This window comes from Callorhinchus milii, unplaced genomic scaffold (genome assembly GCF_018977255.1).
Source record: "Callorhinchus milii isolate IMCB2004 unplaced genomic scaffold, IMCB_Cmil_1.0 Scaffold3, whole genome shotgun sequence".
NCBI lineage: Eukaryota > Metazoa > Chordata > Chondrichthyes > Chimaeriformes > Callorhinchidae > Callorhinchus > Callorhinchus milii.
Genome location: NW_024704744.1, coordinates 63,228,023 through 63,252,782, shown reverse-complemented (window position 1 = coordinate 63,252,782; position 24,760 = coordinate 63,228,023). Strand labels below are relative to the sequence as shown.

The window sequence follows — 24,760 nt, the reverse complement described above, 5'->3', positions numbered from 1 at the left end:
TAATGCTGTAAAGTGCACAATGCGGGAGAACATTTATGATTGATGTCTCCAAATACCTCGTGAGGTCCTGTAGCTCAGTAGTTAGAGCACTCGCTTTACAGGCGAGAGACCTGAGTTCAATTCCAGGCAGAGGGCGAAATCTTTGGCAAGTTTCCTTACTCCACTCGCCTAATAATAATCCCTCCAAAACCAAAAACAATAATAAATTGGTCATTTTCAATCTACGACTGTTTGTGGGACATTGCTGTGCGCAATTGGCTGCTGCGTTTGCCCACAAATATACAGTCAATTCATTTTACAGTGTGTTCTGTCAAGCGCTTTGGGACGTCCTTCTGAAGTGAAAAGCGCTATATCAAATGCAAGAATTATTATTATTATTACCTTGGGAGCTGCACACATTCCTTGAATAGGGTAAATGCTTTCAACCGTTAAAAAACATCTGAATCATATTGTCACGGTGCTGCAAGTATGGTCTAAATGTAACACAGAGCTGGTGGAAAGCCCCAGTTTGCTGTTCAGAATATAATAATAATAATAATCCTTGCATTTGATATAGCGCTTTATTACTTCTTCAAGATGTTCCAAAGTGCTTCACAGAATATACTGTAAAGTAAATTGACTGTATATTTTGTGGGCAAAACACGGCAGCCAATTGCACACAGCAGTGTCCCACGAACAGTCGTGGATTGACGGAACCGAGGTGTTTACTCTGGGGAAGTAAAGCATCAATGAATAACTGAGGAGCAGATCCAATTAGCCGACCTTTTGCTGCATTTTTCAAACAATAAGCTGACGCTTCCTCTATGTATCACAACCAGACACATTTTTTATTGCAGTACACTGTAATCACTGTAATCAAAGTCCTGTAGCTCAGTGGCTAGAGATTCGCCTTGCAAACCTTATGTATTCCTGGGTTTGATTCCCGGCAGGGCGAAATGTTAGGCAAGTTTCCTTACTCCACACGCCTCTGTTTTCCTAGCAGTAATTAGGAACCCGGTTGTTAGTTGATTGGTGGATCGCTTTTCCGTGGGTAATAATTTCTTTAAAAAGATTGGTCACTTCAATCCACGGCGGTTTGTGGGCACAGCTGTGCGCAATTGGCTGCTGCGTTTCATCCACAAAACATACAGTCAATTCACTTTCCAGTATATTCTGTGAAGCAACTTGAAGACATGATAAGGCACTATATCAAATGCAAGGATTATTATTATTTATTATAATATCAGCTCTTCACATAACTGAGCGAAAGTTTGAAGCAGATGCAGATATGCAATTTGTATATATAGGATGCTTGTGCACTTCAAGTAGTTTTTCCAGGATGTGTTGTATGGCATCTGCAAGTTCCAAATTCCACAAACTATTGCAATAGACATCATTGGGATATATGAAAACAGATAAGGAATTTTTCCAAAGTGCAAGGAAACAGCCAAAGTCAAAGATCATGCTGACTGATAGCAGGAAGCGCTCTTCCTTCAAGCGACTGATAAAGATTTGTGGTTTTGCTGGGTCAGGGAACACCTGAGGGTGTTTGCACCAGGTGTAGGCAAGAGAGAACAGCAAACTATCCTTCCTGTCCCCCCAGAGATTAGATTTACAATGTGTGCTTTGACAGTAGCAATATGCTTGAGGGGAGGGTAGGATGGGAGGTACACAATCACTGAAGAGTAACACAGTTATCCATAACATTCCCACTCCAAGTTTATTGTGTGATTACTCAAAGTCATGGAATAAATAAAAGCCAAACATTAAAATATACAAAGTAAAGGAAATAATTCTAAACCTATGTAAACTCCAAACTTTTCACTGCTATTGGCTACTTTAAAGTCCCATCAGAAATGAACATTCAAAAATGTAAGAAGGTCAAAATGCAGGAACTGTGTTTATAACTGTTGATCACTATGAGTAAGGAAGGGAATCCAGATCTACTTTAGATAGCAGCATCCCTACAATTATACAGCTTCAAGATAAAAAATAATCAATAAATGCAGGTCATCAAGGAACTATGCGTGATTTTTCTGCTTATGGTTGTGAAAGGTATTCCACTGAAAATCTCTTTTAAGTATTTGGTTCTTGCAATGTATTTACGTATAAATGTTCTGCAAAAGAAAAGTGTCGAAATCTCGGGCAAATAGAGCTTTCAAAAGAAAGAGATCACATACATTGTATATGATAAATTATAAAACCTAACTACAAGTTTTCACAGATTGAAAAGTCTGCTTAAATATCTTCTTTCTAAAATGTGAATTTACATATAAAGTACAAAGTGCAAATACTATATTGTTATTGCTTTGTTTTTGCTGCAGTTGGCTCCTTTAAGCCACAGTTGTTGGGTGTGGATCAGGGATGTTGACAGGTCTCAACCTTGCTTCTTTGATGATTGCTGTGGGGAGAAAAGTGTAGAAACATCAGATGCCATGTCTCTGATGAAATTACAGTCAATGGTAAGTTCAGAAATATTCCTGTCATTTGTATCTCCATCTTCCAGAACAGAAATGGTCCCACAAACATGGCTGTTTGTGGTAATCTGCTTGCACACTGGCTGTCTCGTTCAACCACAAAATGCAGTCACTACACTTTACAGTAAATCCATGAGTTGTCCTCCCAATGTGAAAGATACCATATTAAATTATTAGCAAGCATTAATATTATTATTATAAAACGATTCATTTGACTATTTGCAGTTTTTTTACATAGTCACATAGAAAAGTCTCAAATCCAAATTGGTGAAACTGATTATTTAAAATGATTTCCATCTCAATGTTTAAATTCACGTTGATTATTTTTTTAAATGTTGTCGTGTTCACACAAAGACAAAGTCAGAATAGCTAATGCTGTCTTTCTGTCAAAAATGCCCAAAGGATGGATGTCTGAGCTGTCACTCTGGCAGTCGGCCATTTCTCGCACGCTATCTTCTCTGTGTGTATGTTGTATATTAAGGTGAAATAAGCTAGTTTAAAAGTGGATTTTTCCACATAGTGGGTGGTTATGGATGAGCTTTCATATTAAGTCAGTCTTTGAATTAGTCCCATTGAAATCTGGAAACTTTGACTCTGAAACCTAAATGTAAAATGGGCCAATGTGTGAGCAGGGAGAGCCCGGAGAGCCTCTCTGGATCAATACTGAACTCACTCAGATGCAGCCTCTGTCAGCCGCATTATCAGGGAGCGCCAATGCAGTTCTTCCCTCTGAACTGGCAGGAAGCTAAGGATCAGCAGTCCTGCCACAAGACCAGCTAAAGATCCTGATGAAATGTGTCCACTTATCACCCTCCCCCAGTAGCACAGAGACAATCCTCACCTGCATTAAACCGCATGGGAACTCGGACAAAAAAATCTAAATTGATTCGTGGACCATCCACTGGGCAGCTTGGCTCTGCCTTGGCATCTATTCAAGCATCAGTACACTAAGAGTGGAGTGGTGGAGTGCACTGGATTACTGATCTTAGCTGTGACACTGGCTCTGGGAAGTTTCACACCGTCCATGGAGGACCCGTGCCTCCCATTGTTACTTTCCACGTGCAATACCTTGCAGGTGTCCGTACTGAACTTTATTTGCCAGACATCAGTTTAGATGTACTTCCTATCTTGGCTTCCTCCTCTGATTGCACAGTTCCCCCTTATTTGGTGACATCTGAAAATATGACTACTGTACCTAAATAATAATTCTTGCACTTGATACAGTGCTGTTCATGTTGAAAGCGCTTCACAGGATTTATTGTAAAGCATAGTAACTGTATTTTGTAGGCTAATGCAGCAGCCAATTTGCAATGCCCCACAAATGTCTATGAAGTAAATAACCTATTTTATTTGGGGGATTGCAGGTTACGATACCAGGAGAAACTGCTTTCTCATTTTGAATAACATCTTATCTGAAGAACGCCACCTCAAACAATGCAGCGCTTTCCACAGCACTGGTGGCTGCCGTGTTTCGCCCACAAAATATAGTCCATTCAGTTTACAGTATATTCTGTGAAGCGCCTTGAGACATCTCAACGACTTGATAAGGTGCTATATCAAATGCAATGATTATGATGATGATTATTATTATTATTATTATTATATTGCCTAGCCTATGAGTTCAAAGTCCTGAGGTGGGTATTGAAACCCACAACCTTCTGACTCAGGCATCACTGCTACTAATTGAGTCTGTGAATCCAGGTCTTTATGCACACAAGGGGTCTGAGTGTAAACTCCTGAGACATACCACTGAATATCTCCCCCCATTTCAACCTAGACATTGCAGTATATAAAATATTAACTCAAGCACTTGCGTTTTAGTTTGAGATGACTATAAAGGTGAAGCTAGTATTTATTTTCAGATGAATATTGAGGCCTATTCTTCAAAGCTGCAGCTTAACTAATACATTAATTGTTGCTGCAATAAAGTGTGGATAGAAAAATAATCATAGGATTTAGTGTAAAAGAGGGAACAAGTAGATATTCACAAACCTGTTTGGCTGCTGAAGTGCCTGCATAGTTGGGTTTGGGAGCTACAGAAACACAAACAAATTCTGATCACTAACAGGATCATTCCAAACAGATCAAAACCATATGTCTGGCCAAAAACTATCACTATCATCCCTTTACTTGGCGATCTGTTCTATGGCCGTGAGAAATGCGATGCGCAATATGGATAATTGTCACCGGTGAGAATTATCACATTAGGCATTGTGTTTTTCACCCTTTAACAGCTAGACGAAAGGCAACAGAAAAAGAAGAATGTTCAACGAAGGTTAAAAATAATTTCCTTTATTTTACCACATGGTTTTAGTATTATACAGTGCAGCCCCGTTATTATGATGCGCGTACGCAGCACAAGGAAGTGATGTCAGCGGTGACCTGATCACCTGGAACTCGATCGTTTTTAAGTCAGTCCACTGTGGGCACTGACAATTGTGGCCATTTTATAAGGTGGGTTCAAATTTTATGGGCACCCACAACTGCCTTACAGCAAGGCCCCAGTATATATACTGAACTTTCCATTGCTTTGATCCTTACCGTCTTCCTTAGTTACTCCAAGGCAGCCCATTAGCTCCTGGATTGATAGGGATTTGTCAGAATTCTGGTCACAATATTCGATAAATCGCTTTGAGCACTTCCTCGGTTTAGATTTTTTGCGCAGAAACTTCTTGAAGGGTTTGATTTCCTTTTTCCCAATGTCACCATTTGAGTTTTTGTCCAATTGTTTGAAGTACCAGTGAACCACTCTTTCTTCAAGCGTATGACTGGGGTTTGGTTCTGACATTCTGGAGAGAAAAAGATCAGTTGTGAAACTCATTCATTAATCTCTAAAACCAACAAAGATCCTGATGGTCATCAGAGTTTAAGGCATGGTTATGTCACCAGGCTTCCTTACAAGACAGTTCTAAAGTTAAGAAAATTAATTAAACCTCCAAAAAAAATCCTGAAATTTTATATAGTGCCTATAATGTCAAAATGCTTGATAGTGCTTCATGGTGAATTGCTGTCAATACAATTTACATTTACACAGTGTCTTTCACCATGAAAATGAGGATATTCCAAAGTGCATTCATAGTGCTGAATGGGCACCCGAGCTGGGGGAGGGAGTTGAGGGGGTCAGGAGGGAAAGATGATCAAAGGCTCAGTCAAAGAGGTAGGCTTTGAGATATGTCTTGAAAGAAGGGAGGGAGGAAGCGAGTTGGAAGGACTTTATGCTGGAGTTTCAGCGAATGAGACCAGAATGGCTGAAAGCTTGCCTGGCGATGGCGGGGAGGATAGGGCCGGAGATATGAAGCAGGCCAGTGCCGCCTCAAGTGACTGTTTATTTGTAGGCAAACACGATAATCAATTTGTGCAAAGGAAAGTTCAACAAATGGCCATGAAGACATAAAGCTCTTACTTAAATCAGTGGTGGCCAATCTTTTTGGTTGTCCAACAGAATAAATTTTCTCGATTGAATAATTCTTAATTCATGCCATCAACCAAGAAATATCCAATCAAAAAAGACCTGGAAACACATTATCAATAAAACATGGATTTATCTAGACTAGTGCAGATGCTTGGGGGGGGGGTGCTGCTTCTTGACACAGGCCGGAACTGGCCCATGGGCCATAGTTTGGCCAGCACTGACTTAAATGAATCCTGAATCCTGGCCTGACCACTCTTTATGGGAACCTGTTAGAACACTTGTAAGGGAACACTTCCTGTCCTAAATTTACCCTTCGTGACCCTGACCCCGTCCTTCTAGTCCTGCAATCTTGACATTTAGCACTTTTACCAAAAGCAAGGCCATAATGTCAACGTGACTTTACCAGCATGGCACGGTTGCCTGGATGATGTGTTTCTGTGCTGAAACATGACTGCTCACTGATTTCAGAATTTAAATACAGAAAGTTGCAGTTGGAAATGCACAGCTCGGTTGATTGTCATCAGAACATAGTTGTAGAGTCCACCGCATAACACGCTTCTGTTATAAGTCAGCAGATTTATATTCGGTGGCAAAACATCCCATCTTAGCCATGGCACACACAAGCTATGTGAGTTAAATGCAGCAAGTGAATTGAACTTTCCTAATATCAGCTTTCAGTTTAGTGCATGCCAGATTTACAAAGGAGCCGCTAGGTATTATTATCTCATTAACAGTGAATATATTCAATATGAATCTTTTACATTACAATGAGTACATTTTTCTACCACCCGTAATCTGCAGAATCTATAAACTATTTTGCTTTCTGACATCTCATTATTGCTTTTGATTTAGCCAGGGCTGAATGGAGGTCATTGTAAATCAATTTACACGAGACGCTATTTTTCTTTAGATCTTTGGACCAGTTGGCCAGCTATTCATGGTTGTTATTTCCACAGCACAAAGATGCAGTATCTGGTTCAGCAAACTATTTTGCTGGAGCATTGCCTCTAGGTCATTGTAATTGTTTAATAACCCACCTGCTAGCAGAAGAGGATGGATCAGACACTGCATGCACCATATCTGTTGACAATGCATCCAGCACACTGGTAAGAAACTCATTTCTCTTTGCCCCGGGACACCCTAAACGGGAAACAAAAAACACAAAAGAGGTGTCAAAGAGAACCTTTCATCAAGATGCAAGAACGGGGTTCAGAGTTCATTTTGTTAATCAAAGAGGTGATTTTAATGGTTACATGGTTATCACATCACACCAGCAGAGTGACACTGTAAGCTAAACTGCTACCAATAACATGAAGTTGGGTTTCAACTTATCCTCAAGTAACATACCCGAAGCACACAAGATGAACGTTAACATTAAAAGGGAATTGGGGATTAATTGGATAGGGTTCATTAGTATGTGGAGATTCCATCTGGTGATCAAGAGTGCATAACACTGACCTGTTGTACTCCAAAACAAGAGACGCATGGCTTAGGCTGACACACTTAGACCCCATTTCAAAATGCTCCGAAAAAGATTTGTTGGGAATACATTGAGCAACCTTGTTATTTTGGATTCATTCCAACTGCAGAGGGCTGCTTGGCCCCAAGGAAGAGGGAGGATTCATCAATCAGTATTATCCTATTACACTTTACAATAGCCCCTTAAGGCTACCTGATGGACCTCTGAATGATCTGCCTTGGGACATTATCACTTAATGAGCACATGGATACAAAAATATGGTCTGTAGATACCAGCTGATCTCAAGTTCCATGTTTTTTTCTACTGAACAACTCATGCATTTAACTGTGTGCCCTGTTGTACCTCAGCTACTTTAGAAAACATCCACTATCCAACCGAACAAGCAAATGATCTGCTAAAGTCAGAGGAGTATAGGATCCTGGCAATGTACAGGACCAGAAAAGACTATTGTAATCCGTCTCGTTTGTTCCAAACAGTTTGTTGCCAACTCACTTCTCAAAGATCATGTGTTAAGGGACTGGCTGGCATTTAGATAATAATAATAATCCTTACATTTGATATAGCAACTTTCTTGTCATGGAGCCATCTGAAAACACTTTACATGATCTACTGTAAAGTGAAGTGACTATTTTTTGTAGGCAAACACGATGCACTGTAATTTCCCACAAACATCCTTGAAGTGAATATCCAATTTTATCAACAAATTACAAGACATTAATAAACTTGCTGAATGGGCATTTAAATGGCAAATGCATTTCAATGTAGAAAAGTGTGAGATGGTACATTTTGGTTGAAGGAATAAGGAAGTCACACACATCATGGAAAATACAAACCTAAATGGGGTAGAAGAGCAAAGGGATCTAGGGAACACATACATAATTCACTAAAAGTAGCAACGCAGTTTAATAAGGCCATAAAAAAGTAAACCAGACATTGGGGTTCATTTCTAGAGGGATAGAAATGAAAAGCAGGGAAGTTATGGTAAACCTCTATAGAACCTTGGTTAGACCACACTTAATACTGTGTGCAGTTCTGGTCCCCGCATTATAGAAGGAATGTAGAGGCACTGGACAGGGTGCAAAGGAGATTCACAAGGATGATCCCAGAACTGAGAGGTTATACCTATCAGGAAAGGCTGAATATGTTTGGACTCTTTTCTCTTTAAAAGAGAAGGGTTAGGGGTGACCTGATAGAGGTCTTTAAAATGATGAAAGGTTTTGATAGGGTAGACATAGGGAAGATGTTTCCACTTGTGGAAGAGAGCAAAACCAGGGGCCATCAATATAAATAGTCACAAATAGATCAAATAGGAAAGTTAGAAGAAATTTATTTACACAGAGAGTAGTGGGAATGTGGAACATGTTACCACAAGGAGTTGTTAAGGCAAATAGCATAGATGTATTTAAGGGGAAGCTATATGGGTACATGAGGAAGAAAGGAATAGAAGGTTATGCTTGAAGGCTTAGTTGAGGAAGGGCAGGAGGAGGCCCATGTGTAGCATAAACACCGGCATAGACCAGTTGGGCCGAATGGCCTGTTTCTGTGCTGTATATTCTAATGTATTCTTATGTATCTAGGGGAATTGTTGTCCAGGACACCAGGAGAAACACCTTCTCTTTTCGAACAGTGCTATGGGATCTTTAATGTCCACCTGAACAAGCAAATGGGCCCTCGATTTAACATCTCATCTGAAGGACGACACCTCCAACAATGCAGTGCTCCCCCAGCACTGAATTGCAGCATCAACATAGACAATGCGAGTTCAAAGTTCCATTGTGAGGCTTAAACCCACAACCTTATGACTCAGGCGAGAGTGGTACCCAATTGAGCCAGGCTGATCATGCTTTTATTCGCCCTCTGGAATCTGGGTTTGAATCCAGCCCAGACTGAAGCCTCCTCTTTATAATGTTTATAAACAGAGGCACTGACTAAATGAAACATTTTTGAAAATAAGCCAAAGGTTTGCCCAACGCATAGTATGATCGTAGAAAGCCTGTCACAGTGCATCATCCTGTCAACGTAGTGCGTCATCTGGCTGGTGAAATTGATATGCAGCTTTTCCCTCTCACTAAATCAAGAAAATATTTTTTCCAAAAACATTAACAGTTTCTTCGTCAACCATAGATTCTGGCAGTGAGTCTCTCACCCTCTGTGTGAAGAAGTTCCTCCTGAATTCTCTTTCTGATCTGCCAGTGGCTATCTTATATTTATGCCCCCTTGTTTTGGATTCACCAACAAATAGAAACGGCTTAGTAATATCCAACTTATTGAATCCTAAGATAATCTTAAACAACTTGATCAGATCCTCTCTCAATTATTCCAGCTCCAGAGATAAGAGCTCTAACCTGTCCAGTCTTTTTTGACATTGAACAAAGAAACCAAAGACTCATTTAAGAACAATAACGGTCTATAATACCATCTTTTAGCACAGACACACAAAATCTACTTCCTCCCTCCCTCCCTTCACCACACAAGATGCCACACCCTTCATGGAAAATACCCCGACACCCACCCCACAGAAATCATTCCCTCTTTGATCGCACTTTCAGTCATATTTCCCCTCTCCATCCCCTCTTTTCAGGTTCCACCCTACAGCTCAGCCAGCAGTGTCAAGCACTTTGAGACATCCTCCAGATGTGAAAGGCATTATACAAATATACATTTTTTTAATGTACGGTATTCATGGAGTGTATTTGAGAAGGTACATATCTAGTTCCTTTTTAGGATCAATGCTGCATTGACAGCTTTTGTTAGACGTCTGTTGCATATAACCACTACTCTGTGGATAGATCTCTTGTTAAGCTCGAGGCCTTTGAATTTAAAGCTAGCTGTGCTGTTACGGTCAATAATCAAATGACCTGTTGACATCTTACGCAATCAAAAGTGGTTAATTGCAAAATTATGTATGTATTTAAATATGTTTAGCCCATGTTTAGTAGCCCAACCCCCAATTTCGATCCTATTGTCTCTTTTGTTTTTGAAACACTAAGAGGGATCATGTTCTCCCCTCTTCTTTTGTCTAATAATAATGTATTCAGCTCTGTGAAATGCTGCTCATGACTTGAATCCTGATTCAGCCTTGTTACTTTTCTCTGAATCCTTCCAATACTTTAATGACATTTGAAGGTAAGGTGTCCAAATGCCTCACTACACTCGGTCATCAAATTTCTCCTTAAATCTATTTAATATTTAATACATAAATAGCATATAATAATCCATGCATATATGATACAGTACCTTATCATATTGAAATGTCTCAAATGCATTTCTGTAAAGTGTAGTGACTATGTATTTGTAGACACATGCAGCGGCCAATTTGCGCACAACAATATCCTGGCATGAAGTGAATGATTATTTTTATTTGAGGGATTGTCGGTCATATCCCTCTATTCCTGCCAGATGTTTGAAAATTAGTGCATCATTTTTAAACATCTGAAAGGAATAGAGGAGTATATGAGTATGGATTTAGGAGAGGTGAAGGCTAATGTGGTGTATACACGGGCACTGGCATAGATTAGTGGGTCAAGCAGCCTGTTTCCATTAAATAATTCATATTCAAAGATCTGAAACTATTTGTAATTAAATGTTATCTCATGTTATATTGGTTGGGATGAAATCTGGTAAGTGTTACCTGTGGCATCTTTGGCAAAGTGCAATTATAATGCAGGGTAGGTACCCAATAAGGGCAGCCCATCCCAAAGGCTCTACATGTAACACCAACTGGATTTACAGCCCAACAATGTATATTTTCCAGGATTCAACACAATCTAAGAGTAAATTGAATCACAAAAGCCAAAGTGCTTGGAGAACAATATAAATGTTACCTTTATACCGCAATTTACACGAAAAGAAGACAGCTTAAAATGATTCACAAAGCCAAGTGGAAGCCCAAGCGATGGGTTTGGGGGAAAGGAAAGGTAACCAAAAGCGCAATCAAAAATATAGGTCTTAATTGGGGCTGGAGAGAGGGATAGGGCGAGGTAGGCCAACTCTGGTAGGAGTTCCACAACTCTTCTACACTAGAATTTCACCCACTTGGATGCTCATTACTGACATGTTGTTTTAATAATAAGACTTACATTTGGTGTAAGGATTTTCATGTCAAGAGGACATCCCAAAGCACTTCACAGGATATACTGTAAAGTGTAGGGACAATGTATTTTGTGGGCAAATGCGGCAGCCAATTGTGCACTGTAATGCCCCACAAACAACAACAAGATTACATTTGTATAGTGCCTTTTACGTCGGGAGGACGTCCCAAGGCACTGGAACAGTCATGGAGTGAACGATCAATTCCATTTTGGGCAACTGTTGGCCAGGACAGTGGGAGATACTCCCTTCTCTTTTGAAATAGTGCCATGACCACCTGAACAGGCCAACAAGACCTCTGTTTAACATATCATTTGAAGGACGGCACCTCCAACAACGCAGTATTAGGACACTAATTACCAATTACTAATTACTAATTACCAACACTGTATTAGAAACTCAGCCTAGACTATATGACCTAGTTGTTGTTGTATATGAGTTCCAAGTCCCAATGTGGGGCTTAAACCTAAAAACATCTGATTCAGAGGCAAGATTGCTACCAACCGTGTTGGAATGCAGGTTTATTGTAATGAGTTCACCCTGAGAAGTCTTGAAGAGGTGAAGCTATGAATTGCTCACAGTTTCCACGTGCCAAATTTCAGCACAAGTTCTTTTTTTTTTTACAGCTGCTTATATTGTAGGGCATTTCACAGGCTCCATAAATTACTTCTTATAAATTGAAAGGTTAAACCACATGTACTTACACTGCAGGTATAGAGTTGTCATACAGAATTAAATGTTTACCTTCAGCATATTTCAAGCCACAAATATGTCCTCCTTTCATAGAGGTAATGCGCTTCAGAAAACGAATGGCAACAGATCCCACACACATGGTAAGCACAAAAACCTTGTTTCAGTGGAAGGACCCAAAGAACTTACTTGTATTTTGTATTAAGTTAAATCTTCGATTCTTTAGAGTGTTCCCATCCTGCTTCCAACAGCACTAAACTATCAGAACTTAATTTTACCGAGAGGTAGTGTCTCAACAACGTGTCAACTAAGTGGAAGTTCATCAGTATCAACATTATGAAACAGCAAGGATCTCTTCTGCTTCATAAACTTGATAAAACAAACATTTTAGATGTTTTCTCTGGATTATTGCTGAGTAAAACTAAGAATGCTGAGTAGAACTAAGAATCTTTGATATAAAACTAAGAATGCATTTTAACATAGGGTTCATATTTGCCATATCTGTTAACTGATTTCTTAAAAAGAGAAGCAATGCTTTTTCCAACACATTTGATGTTTGAGAAATCCAATAACAACTTGCAGTTACATAGCTCACGTCACATAGTCTCAAACGTTTTATAGAGATAGAGTGGGAACCCGAGCAGGGTGGGAAATCAGGTAGGAATAGAAGGGAGATTACTGAAGGCACAGTTAAGGAGGTAGGTTTCAAATGAGTTCTAAAAGTGGCGAGAGAGGGAGGGAGCGAGGCAGAGGGATTTAGGAGAGTTCCACACCGTGGGAAACTATGAAGAAAGTTGTTAAGAAATACTGCAAAATAGTTACCATTATAGTGCTTTAAATACTGTACCTACATGGTACTGCAGTTTTTCCAAAACATAAACCTATAGTAAAAGTTTGTTTCTCAAACTTGGATAAATGGTGCACATGTGCAGCTGCTATATTTAGAAAGTGTATTTTCCACAGGAGGAACCCTTGGGCTTCTCAACTACAGAATAGGCTATGGTTGCAGCCAGCTCTGGTCACCAATGTACACTGCACATATCATTACAAATAAGGGATTTCCTTTGCTGCTTTCTCACTTTAAGTCCGCAGCGTTGAAGCTGAGCTGATTTTCGGCCTCAGCACAACTAATAAATATACACGGCCTCTACATATTACAGTAAATCCTTTGAGAAGTGCTTTGAGACGTCCTTCCGATGTTAAAGAAACTATATCAAATGCAACAATTATTATTGGATCTCTGGCTTGGTCTTCAACTGTTTGTTTATGGTATACCAGCTTTTTAAGTGTTTTAATTACTACAATAGTTTATCTACTCCAAACTAGCAGGCAGACAGCATCTCTGATAATGCAACACTGCCCCAGTAATACAATGGAGATTTGAGTTCAAGTCCTGACATGGGGTTTAGAACCCACAACCTCCTAACTCAGTGGCAAAACTGATGAAACGTTTCCTCAGTTGGCACAGTTGAAGATAGACAGTAGAGAAACCACAGGCTTAAGACCCAAAAGCAGATGTACAGGGCTGCTGAATCAGAGGCTGGAAAATTTCACCTAGTCTTAGCCTAAAGACTGTTTTGAAGTATTATCTTTAGTCTGTAGAATTGTGAAACATTCTTAAATTCACTCTTATTTTGATCACTGGCCCTTTTAAATAAATCTGTGGAATTCACTTCCCACTAGATGGTACACACGAATTACCAGGTGGGACCGACTGACCACCAGTCAGGACCTAATAAGCACTAGATGGGGAATGCTCACCCACCTTGATCTGTAAAAACACTAATTATTAGAATATAACTTGTACCATCTCCGACTCATGACCACCTCCGCATCAACTCCGCACCCGCCCCCCCCCACCTTTCTGAGTTGCCCTTATAAGGATTATTTCAGTCTATCTTGAGTGAATGAAGGCAAAAGATAGAAAGCAAAATAACTTTTTAGCTTTCGAGAAAAGGTGTTTGAGTCACAGCAGTTTCAATATGAAGAGGCAATAACATTAGGTTACTATAGCTCCACCATGGCATGTTGAAACTTGGCTACATGGTGCTGCAGTTAAACTGTAACAATTAACCAGTGTACAGTGTTCAATGAACAAAGTATCGTAGTTTCATAATATGAGACAGCAGAAGCTAATGGGAGAATTATTTTAGTAAAAGGGTGATAGGCAAGTGGAACAGATTACCAAGTCAGGAGGTAGAACAAGGAACTATTATAAAAGGTTTCAAAAAGGAATTAGGCAAGTTTCAGGAGATGAAAAGGATTCAGGATGAGTCAGAGGAACCTTTTAGTAAGATACATGAATAGATTAGATGGGCCATTGGTCCACTCTTGCCTTAAACTATTACCATCGAACTAAAATGTCAGTATTATATTTTTATTATTTAAAGTTTTTTTTTGCAATAACAACAAGTCATTGAACACAGGTTCAGGGTATGTTGCTGACCTGAGAGTAACCGGTCTTTGTACAGATTCTTGTGCTTCACTGGCTGGGCTCTGGCATTGATGTCGCATTTCGGCAGCTGATGTCTGTAAGAAAGTGTAAAGGTTAGAATATTTACAAGACATTCAATGCTTCTGAAACAGGCATTTGGCATCATTGTCTTTGTGTGATCGGTAAGTGTTGGATTGCATTGGGGTTTGGAGAAGATTCAAAGGAAACAAAGGATGGAGGTTGGAGAAGATACAAGTGTAGTGAATGAATAGTGAATAACACAATATACTGTATTACACAAACTAGAAAATAAATCAGATACTCAAAGAGGAAAGTCTTGAAATGGGTCTTGAAGGAAGCAAGGGAGGGGGCGAGGCGGAGGGACTGTGGGATGGAGTTCCAGAGAGCGGAGGCACAGTGGCTGAAGGCCCGCCCGCCAATGGTGGGCGGGCGAGGTGGAGGACATGAAGCATTCCAGAGTCCGCTGAGCATAGGATACGAGCAGGTTGGTAGGGAGTTAGGAGGTCGCAGAGGTAGAGGGGGAGCAAGGCAATGGAGGGCTTTGAAGGTGAGGACCAGCATCTTCATCTGTATTCTCTGTGTGATGGGAAGCCAGTCGAGTCGGGCGAGGATAACGGTGATAAGGTCACGGAGCTTGGTGCGGTAGAGGACACTGGCTGCAGATTTCTGGATGATCTGCATATGGAGGCACGGAAACCTGATTGGGGGGGTTCATGAAGGGAGTGGCAGGAAAGGAAGGAGCGAACCTGGGAAGCAACGACTTGTTCCAGGACCTTGGAAAGAAAAGGGAGGTTGGATATGGGGCAATAGTTTGAGAGCCTTGCGGCGAGAATGGGGGATAGGGAGTGGCTGCTGTTGGACAGCCAGTGGCGTCTGCCATGGTGGGCCCGACAGAGGATTCGCAGGCTGGAGCCTGTGGGAAAGTCCAGCAGGGATAGGAGTCGGGTAGGGTGGTGTGAGAAGAGGAACGACTGGGAGCAGTGGAGGGTAGAGGACAGACGTAGGAGCATTTTGGGGAAACAGCTTGGGTCAGTGGAGTACCCAAAAGGCGCACGTGTGACAAGAGTGAACGGTGGGGTGGGGCGGGGGGGCTGGGTGACGGGGGCAATGAGGCATGGTTAGCCCGCAAGTGTGGATTATCATGGGGAGGGTTTGACAATGTTATAGTCCCAGTGAGTCTAGGCTCAGAAATTCATTCTTGCTTCATTTCTGATCAGTATGTTTTCTAAAGTGCTACAAGATGTTTAATCTTTATGTGAAATGCTCAATATAAATGCAAGTTATAATTCTTATTATATTCTGCAGCAAAACATGATTATCACTTATAAGTAAAAATATAATCCTTGCATTGATATAACATCTTTCACCTGGGGAGGTGTCTCAAAATCACTCACAGGATATGCTGTAAGGTAGTGACTGTATTTTGTTGGCAAATGCAGCACAGGAGTGCAGCAGCTAGTTTGTGCACAGCAATGTCCCACACACTATGAAGTATTTTATCTATGAGATGGTTGGCCAGGGCACCAAGAGAAACTCCCTCCTCTTTTTTAATAGTGCCGTGGGATCCTTAACTCCTTAACCACCTGAACTGGCAGATGGGACCTCGGTTTGTCTCATCCAACAGACGGCACCTCCAGCAATGTAGTACATCCCCAGGACTGCATCAGAGTGTCAGCCTAGAATATATGAATTCAAAGTCCCGAAATTGGGCTTGAACCCGCAACCTTCCAACTGAGAGGCGAGAGAGCTATGAGTCAAGCTGACAAAGTAGAAGTAATACATTTCACAGGCAGCAGAGCACAACAAATATTTACAGAACATTCATTGCACCTTATGGTAAAATCCTATGGAGCACTTTGAGATATTTTAATGATGTAATCAGGTCCTATATCAATGCAAGGAGTATTGTTTATTTTTTAGGGAATTGCATTGCAATTTAACGCAAACTAATTAAATTGAACTACAGGAGAAAAGCATATCGGCCCAGCAGTGACTTTTCCTGCTTCCTGGAATAAAACAACTGAAGAAAGCCAAGACATGTAAACAAGCAAAAGGAAAGATCATTTTTTGGAAACAATATATTTTGGGTTAATCCCAGAGAACTGTATTGGGGATAATTCTCTGCAGCTCTCTTGCACAGGGGAGCCAGGAAGAAACAACAAATCTCAGTTGGATCAACCATGCTGGAAAAGGAACCAGCAGTTGACTGGTTGAAAAAGGTCAGAATAATCAGAACTGAAGAAGAGATAAGTTTAACAGGGTGCAACCCCGAAGTTCGATAAATACCTATTTGCATTACTTGTGTCAGAATGACCCCCAGAATTATATTACCGCTACGCAAAGTTGCAACACAAACTGTTAAAAATGTTTCGACATACGTCCTTGCGGTAATTTTAAGATTATGCTAAGTAATCTTGCGGAGAATAATGTGCCTTAGGAGCTGGAATGATAGAAGCAGCTTTGATGTGCTGAGTAGGACTGGCTTGTGATGGTTGATGGATGACCTCAATGTTGTGCCAAGAAAAAGAAGCAAGGATCTCCAAGATGTGTGCTCTAATGCACTGCCTGGAACTCTGCCTGGCCTGTCATTAATCTGATACCCTAATTGTAAATTCCCTGAGTGAATATTCATGCATGTTCTGACTGATCTCCTCAAAGTCCTGCTGGCATTCCTTGTGTGGTTGTTGGATTGTTATTTGTTTAGCAGTCCCTCTGTAGCTACAATTGTATACCTATTCGGTCGTGTTTACAATTCACCACATTTCAATGCAAAATAATTAAATTGAACTACGTAGAGCATCACCACATCGAAATAGGCCTTTCAGCCCAACTAGTCCGGTGTTTATACTCCATACACTCCTCCATCCCTGCTATTCCCCTCATATGCCCCTCTATGAAGGGTGCGATATAAATGCCAGTTGTAGCCTGACATTGTTCTGCAAACGTAAATAAAGCAAGTACCGTGTGGAGGTTCCTGGGATTGGGCGGCCAGTGTCAATCAGAACACACCAACAGTATTCAGTCGAGGGGTGGCACTGGATGGGTTTATAAAGACCTCCACTGGCGCATTCTGGAATAAAAATAGCCTCGTTCCTATGCCTTTTCGCATCTTCCAAAGCTGATCGATGTTCCTGGTCACATGACGAGGCTGCAAATCAGATATGAGAATGAGGAAGATGAGAAGCGCCGATAACAACAGTTACTGCAAATAAAACATCCACTATCCCTCCCCCAAGACATGATCTGGTGCATTGTTAAATTGTATCATTTTCTTCACTGTTTTTTGTTACAACCACTGCAACTGTGGAAAGTCTAATTCATGATATTTCAACTGGAATTCTAACACATTTCCTGATTAATGAATTAAAATTGATGCTGCATATGTGATTATTTTCATTTAAACCATTTAGGGAAATTAAGCGATTAAATCTGATAAAGTATGAGGTACTGTCTGGGATTCTACAACTGATGGGTCTCTCCACCCTTCCTATTCCCCTCTTCTACACCTCTCCATTCCCTTCCTCCTCATCCATGCATTGTTTCCTCTTAAATGTGTTGATGCTTTCTGCTTCAGCAACAGCTTCTGGCAGCGAGTTCCACATTCTCGCCAACCTCTAAGTGAAGTTCTTCCTAAACCCCTTTTTAGATCTACTTGTGGTTATCTTATATTTAAGGTCCCTTTTGTTGGACTTACTACAAAATGGAACCAGCCATGCCTTAAAAAAGACACAAAGTGAAAACTAAGTGTTTTGCCTCAGGAATTCACTGGAAAGAGTTAGTAACCTACTCTTTGATTGTATCTTCAGACATCTTCCTCCTACCCCCTCCTATCCTGTCTCCCACTCTGCTCAAGCTTTCACTCTATCTCTGTAAAGCTTTAAAGAGAAATGTAACCATATAAAAAATACTATACAAGTTGCTAAAGAGAATTAACCTCAAATTATGGCCCATGTTTCTGAGTAGTGAATTGGAAGTGCCCAATCTGAATCCCAGTCGGTGCCGAGTTTGCTGAGGGGCTACATGAGAGGACTAGACTGGCCTTGGCCTTCCCTGGTTCAGCTATGATACTCTCTAAGATCAAGTGGCCAGCTGACACTCATTGCCAAGGCTCACACATGAACAATGTGCCAGAGGGCAACCAATGCTCATGGATCTGCAACCAGAAACAGAGAGGTATATGCCAGTCGGGAGAACATTAGAAAAATACCTGCATGCGTTACATTTATATAAAATTTTAAAAAAGTTAAAAATCACACACTCAATTTAAGATTTCTGATACGCTATCCTGCATGAAGGATGCTATATATATATTATTGTTGTTGTAGTAGTATATACATTCAAATAATATTAAGAAATGCTCACAGAGAGCATTTTTATTATTTACATGTGGAATCCTGTAGCTCAGTGGTTAGAGCACTCGCCTCGCAAGCGAGAGACCTGGGTTCGATTCCCAGCAGAGCAAAGTGTTGGGCAAGTTTCCTTACTCCACACGCCTCTGTTTACCCAGCAGAAAGTAGGAACCTGGTTGTTAGTCGATTGGCAGATCGTTTTTCCAAGGGTAATAATTCTTTCAAAGAAGATAATAATAAATTGGTTATTTCAATCCATGACTGTTTGTGGGACGCTGCTGTGAGCAATTGGCTGCTGCGTTTCACCCACAAAATATATAGTCAATTCATTTTACAGTATATTCTGTGAAGCGCTTTGAGACATCTTGAAGACAGGATAAGGCACTATATCAGATGTAAGGATTATTATTATTATTACGACAGACCCAAACACTTAGTTATGTCCCTCACAGACCTTTGTGGTTTGGCTGAATTAGAAATTAGATTAGAGAAGGAAAGATTGTATGTCCTCTATTTTAAGGCTTTTATGGAGATTTATTTATTGCTTTAAGTGCCTCAGACATACTCTGTGTGAGGCCTGGCTTCTTCAATAGAAAGAAAACGTATGTGGTTCCCTTCTGCTCCCTCAATGGAAATCAATCTTATTTCATTGGAATCTTTCAAGCCTAAAAAATATTGTTGACAGACCTCAAACCAAAGAAGGAAGTTTGACTTGTCAATTGGATACTCATGTTTCAGTCACATAAGGAAGATAATAATAATAATCCTTGCATTTGATATAATGCCTTTCATGTCAGGGAGACATCTCAAAGTGCTTCACAGGATTAACTGTAAATCGTAGTGACTGGGTATTTTGTTGAAGAATGTCCACATAGATAAAGATTGGTAAGATGGATAAAGACTATCAGGAATCGAGACTTGAGATTCTAGTCTGGGCAGGCAATTCAACAAGAACTAATTACATTTATAAAGCTCCTTTCATGTTGGGAGGATGTCCCAAGGTGCTAATACAACAACAACAAAATTACATTTATAGAGCGCCTTTCACGTCGGGAGGACGTCCCAAAGCACTCAACAGTCAAGTGTCGGGGCCCGAGCATGGGAGAAGGGTGGTGTAGGGGTGAGGGAAGGCAAAGAAGTGGGAGGGAGACCAAAGGCATGGTCAAAGAGAAGGGTCTTGAGACTGGCCTTGAAGGAGGCAAGGGAGGAAGCGAAGCGAAGGGACCACGGGATGGAGTTCCAGAGTGTGGGGGCAGAGAGGCTGAAAGCCCGACCACCGATGATAGGGCGGGTCAGGCGTGAGACATGGAGCAGGCCGAGCCCGATGAACGGAGGCAGCAGGCAGGTTGGTGGGGAGTCAGCAGCTCAGAGAGGTAGGAGGGTGCAAGGCCATGGATGGCCTTAAAGGTGAGGATGAGGATCTTGAATTCGATCCTCTGGAGGATGGGGAGCCAGTGGAGGTGGGCGAGGGTGGGAGTGATGGGGTCAAAGAGCCTGGTGAGTGAAAGTACATGAGCTGCAGAGTTTTGGATGATCTGCAGCTTGTGAAGGGAAGAGTTGGGAAGGCCGATGAGGAGGGAGTTCCCGTAATCAAGCAGGGAGGTGGTGGTAGGCAGTGACGGTTATGGCACAGATGTGGGGGAGAAAGGATAGTTCAGGGTCGAACAAGACACCCAGGTTCCTGACTGGCTTAGTGAGATTGAGTGTGCAGCCATGGAGGCTGATGCTGCCAGCGCCTGAGGTGCGGAGGAGCTGGCGCGAACCAATCAGGAGGGCCTCGGTCTTGTTGACATTGAGTTGGAGAAAGTTGGCCCTCGTCCAGGACTTGATGTTGGACAGGCAGTCGGTCAGGACCTCAGTAGTCCTGGAGTTCAGGATGGAGGCAGAGGGGTAGAGTTGGATGTCATCTGCATACATGTGGAAATTTACCCCATGTCTGCGGATGACGTCACCAAGGGGGAGCATGTAGTGGGTGAAGAGGAGGGAACCGAGGACAAAGCCCTGAGGAACACCACACAAGACAGTGCAAGGGCTGGAGGAGAAGCTGTTTGCTGCGACGAAGTGGAGGCAGTGTGAAAGGTAGTCAAGGACAGAACCTTGAAGGTTGAGATGGGAGGAGAGACGGTGGAGGAGGATTGAGTGGTCCACGGTGTCAAAGGCGGCGGAGAGGTCGAGGAGTTTGAGGAGCCAGAGGGAGCCCTGGTCACACATGGTCAGGATGATGTTTGTGACCTTGACCAGAGCAGTTTCCATGCTATGGGCAGCACGGAAACCTGATTAGAGGGGTTCATGAAGGAAAGTGAGAGGAAAGGAAAGAGCGAAGCTGGGAGGCAACGGCTCTCTCAAGGATCTTGGATAGGAAGGGAAGATTTGAGATGGGCCGGTAGCTGGATAGCTGTGATGGGTCGAGGGTGATAGTGGTTGTTTTGAGGGGGGAAGGAACGGTGCTAGATGACAGGGAGAGGTTAATGATGTCGGCGAGTAGTGGGGCAAGGAGGTGGAGCTGGGATTTAAGGAGAGGGGTAGGGATCGGGTCGAGGGAGCAGGTGGTGGACTTCATGGAGGTTTCTGTGTTGAAGACAGAGGAGGGGGTGACAAGTTCAAAGAAGTGGAAGGAGGGATGGGTAGTTGTCAGATGGGTAATTGTGTGGGGTGGGGGGAGGGAGGAGATGGAAGTTGGGAGGGCAGTGGCAGCTGAGCGGATTCCCTCGATTTTGGACTTGAGTAAGTCCAGCATTTTCTCACAGTGAGAATCGGAGGAAATTGTCTACGAGGCATGTCGGAGAGGGCGGAGGAGCCGGTTAGTGGTGGAGAACAGGAGCCTGGGATTGCCTCTCGCCTCCAGGATTAACCCGGAATAGAAGGATGATTTGGCCGAGGCCAGAGCGGAGTGGTTGTTCTTGATGAGGTCCAGCCAGATGTGGCGGTGGACTGTTAGGCCAGATTTGAGCCAAGTGCTTTCGGCAGCCTGCACCTGGCCCTTAAGCAAGCGGAGGTGGCTGCTGAACCAGGGTGAGGTTTGGGAATAGGAGGGAGTTCGGGAGGTGAGGGGGGCAAGGACATCGAGTGTGGTGCTGTGGAGAAGAGTGAGTGCATTGAGTGGATTGTTGCGAGAGGTGGACAGAGGGGGAGGATATCAGAGGATTCAAGGGCAGCGAAGAGCGATTGCGGGGAGATATTCTTCCATGGGCGGTAGAAGATGGTGGTGGGTTTGGAGGCAGCGGGGAGAGGGATATGGGAGTTTAGGGAGATTAAATGGTGGTCAGAGATGGTTTTGTCAGTGATGGTGACATCCGAGACACTGAGGCCCCGGGTGATCACCAGGTCGAGCGGGTGACCATGGGTGTGAGTAACAGAATGGATGTGGAGGGAGAGGTTGAGAGAGGTGAGGAGAGAGGAGAAGTCTGAGGAAATGGAGCACGAAGGGGTGAAGTGGAGGGTCCAGATGCCTAGGATGATGAGGCGGTCGGAGCAGAGGCAGAGGGAAGCAAAGAGGGTGGAAATGTCGGAGATGAAGGTGGGAGAGGATTTTGGCGGGCGGTAAAGTAAGAGAATTTTCAGAGAGAGGTGGGAGGGATGGCAGAGGGTAAGGTGTTCGAAAGAGGGGAACGAGCCGGTGGAGTAGGGGGATAAGGCAAGTGACGCCCTGGATATGAGGGCCACACCACCGCCACGACGGTTGGGTCATGGGGTATGGTGGTAAGTGTAGCCGGGTGGTGTGGCCTCAGTCAGGGGGAAGGCGTCACCTGGGGTGATCCAGGTTTCTGTGAGTGCCATGGTGTCAATGTTCTCATCGAGGATGAGTTCATTGATGACCAGCGTCTTGTTGGAGATGGAGCGGACATTTTGAAGTCCAAAGCGGAGTGGACAGTTGGCAGGGGGATGTGTGGGATGGAGGGGGTAGTGGAATGGTTGGGAGGGAGGGTGGGGATGCAGATGAGGGAGGAGATTAGCCCCCGGGGTCAGGGTCGGGGGTGGCTTGCGGCGGTAGTGGGGAATGGGGCAGCCGGTGTGGCTGCTGCTGGACAGCCAGCGCCGAGTGCCGCAATGAGCCCGGCGGAGGATTCCCAGGCTGGAGCAGAGGGAGACAGTGGGGGTTCAAGCAGAGATAGGAGGCGGGGAGAGCGGAGAGAGAGCAGGACAGAGCGAGAGAGTTGCAGGGAGGGGGGCATTTTGAGGGACAGCCAGCTCGGGTTGGGGGCGACAGCCGAGATGCGCACGCTGGGATAAGAGGTGGCGGGTTTAGCAGGACATTTTCAGCCTGCAGGAGGCTGGGGGGGGCTAGAGTTGGCGCAGAGCGGGGAAGGCGCTCATTGTGGAAAGCAACAAGCAGCCTGCAGGGCAAGGACAGGGCAGACAGACGGACGGACGGAGGGAGGGAGGGACTGTTGCAGGCTGTCCTGTACTATACTATGCAATAGCTGCTACCAGGGATTCAAACTTGGTGGGCGGATGTGACGTCACGCGGAATGGCGGAAAAATCTGGAGGTCTAAAATGGCAGCTTCCCCTTGACCGGTAATGGCCGCCGCTCGATCCCCGCAACACCCACCCCACCTCAAGGTCCACGAGACGCCCGGCCCAAGCGGCAGTTACCCCCCCCCCCCCCCCCCCCCCCCCCGCCTCTGGCTAACACCAGTCTCGATCCTCAGGACCCTGGCCCCCGCTCTGGCTAACGCTGGTTCCGATCCCCAGGAGACCAGCCCTGTGACTCCCTGCCGCTGCCTGACTTACCTTCCTGAGTCCCGCTCAGTTTACCAGGGTTTTCGAGGCCCTGCCGCTCGCTGGTTCGCAACTCTTAGGATTCTTGTTCCTGATCACTCTTGAGTCTATCATGAACAAGAACCCTGGTTGATTTTTCCTTTGCTCAGACGGGGAACATTGAGACCTATTTTAACGCCTCAGCTTTACCCCTACCTTTTACACTGGGCTTACCTGGATGACGGTTGGTCTTGTTCTGCCGACTTCGCACCTGTTCAGTCCACAATGTTGGGTAATGGGTAGCAATGTCTGAAAATGCATCACAAGAATATGGTGAGTGATTTTTTTCTTTCTCTATGCTTAAAAGTATTAACATTTTATTTATTTATAGGATTTTATTACTATCCGCTAATAAACCTGACAAAATTCAGTGTACAAATGACATTTTGGTCCTATAAGTCAATATTGTAACTGCTCCAATGAATGTTAGTCTTCAGAGGTTGGAATCCAGACATGTTATGAAAAGAGTTAAACTAGAACTTGCTTCTTATCCCAGTTCTATTAGTAAAGTGAAACCCTTGTTTTTCACTCTGTCCTCTTCCTAAGCCATGGCCACTATTAGAAAACCAATCAGCTGCAGACACTATCAAATTATCAACCTCTCACAACATTATCAAAAATGCCTTGTATTAAGAATAATTGTGTGAAGCATAAAACATCCATTGTTTAGTTACTTTCACATGTTGTGCAGGAAAAATAGTTAAATAAAAAATAGTTAATTAAGAGAGTTCTTGAATTAGTACCAAGAAGGAACGATGAGTCTAATCAGATGAGCAAAGAGGCACATTTTGGTCTAATTTGCAATATTGGCAAAAGTTGGGAAAGTGATTATTTAAGCTTTGAGCTTTGTCTGTTGACCTGAGCAATGGGATTGGGGTTGGAGATTTCTGAAAAACACCACAGTACAAAAACAAAGCCAGACTGTGAAATGGAAGAACATGGGGAGATGGCATTTCATTTCCCAATCCCATTTTTGAAGTTTGGCAGCTTTCAGAAATTGCAATTATCACTTTCTTTTATTCTAATTCTCTATTTGCAAATATCGGAAATTAAACCACCATTTCCTTCCC

The 24,760-nt window shown here is 43.0% G+C and overlaps 1 protein-coding gene across 2 annotated transcripts in view; it reads right to left on the bottom strand.

Annotated features, from left to right (window-relative positions):
* Positions 1 to 1,478: 1,478 nt before the first annotated feature.
* The window catches only part of smoc2 (SPARC related modular calcium binding 2), a 41,230-nt gene continuing 17,948 nt past the window's right edge, over positions 1,479 to 24,760 (bottom strand). For both annotated transcript variants that reach the window (XM_007895403.2, XM_042333598.1), the window contains exons 7-13: positions 23,865 to 23,939; positions 17,544 to 17,730; positions 14,574 to 14,656; positions 6,906 to 7,008; positions 4,998 to 5,245; positions 4,449 to 4,489; positions 1,479 to 2,380 (exon numbers count right to left, since the gene is read on the bottom strand). In XM_007895403.2, coding sequence (XP_007893594.1) covers positions 2,357 to 2,380; positions 4,449 to 4,489; positions 4,998 to 5,245; positions 6,906 to 7,008; positions 14,574 to 14,656; positions 17,544 to 17,730; positions 23,865 to 23,939 — 761 coding nt within the window. In that variant the 3' untranslated portion in view covers positions 1,479 to 2,356. The remainder of the gene's footprint in view (positions 2,381 to 4,448; positions 4,490 to 4,997; positions 5,246 to 6,905; positions 7,009 to 14,573; positions 14,657 to 17,543; positions 17,731 to 23,864; positions 23,940 to 24,760) is intronic.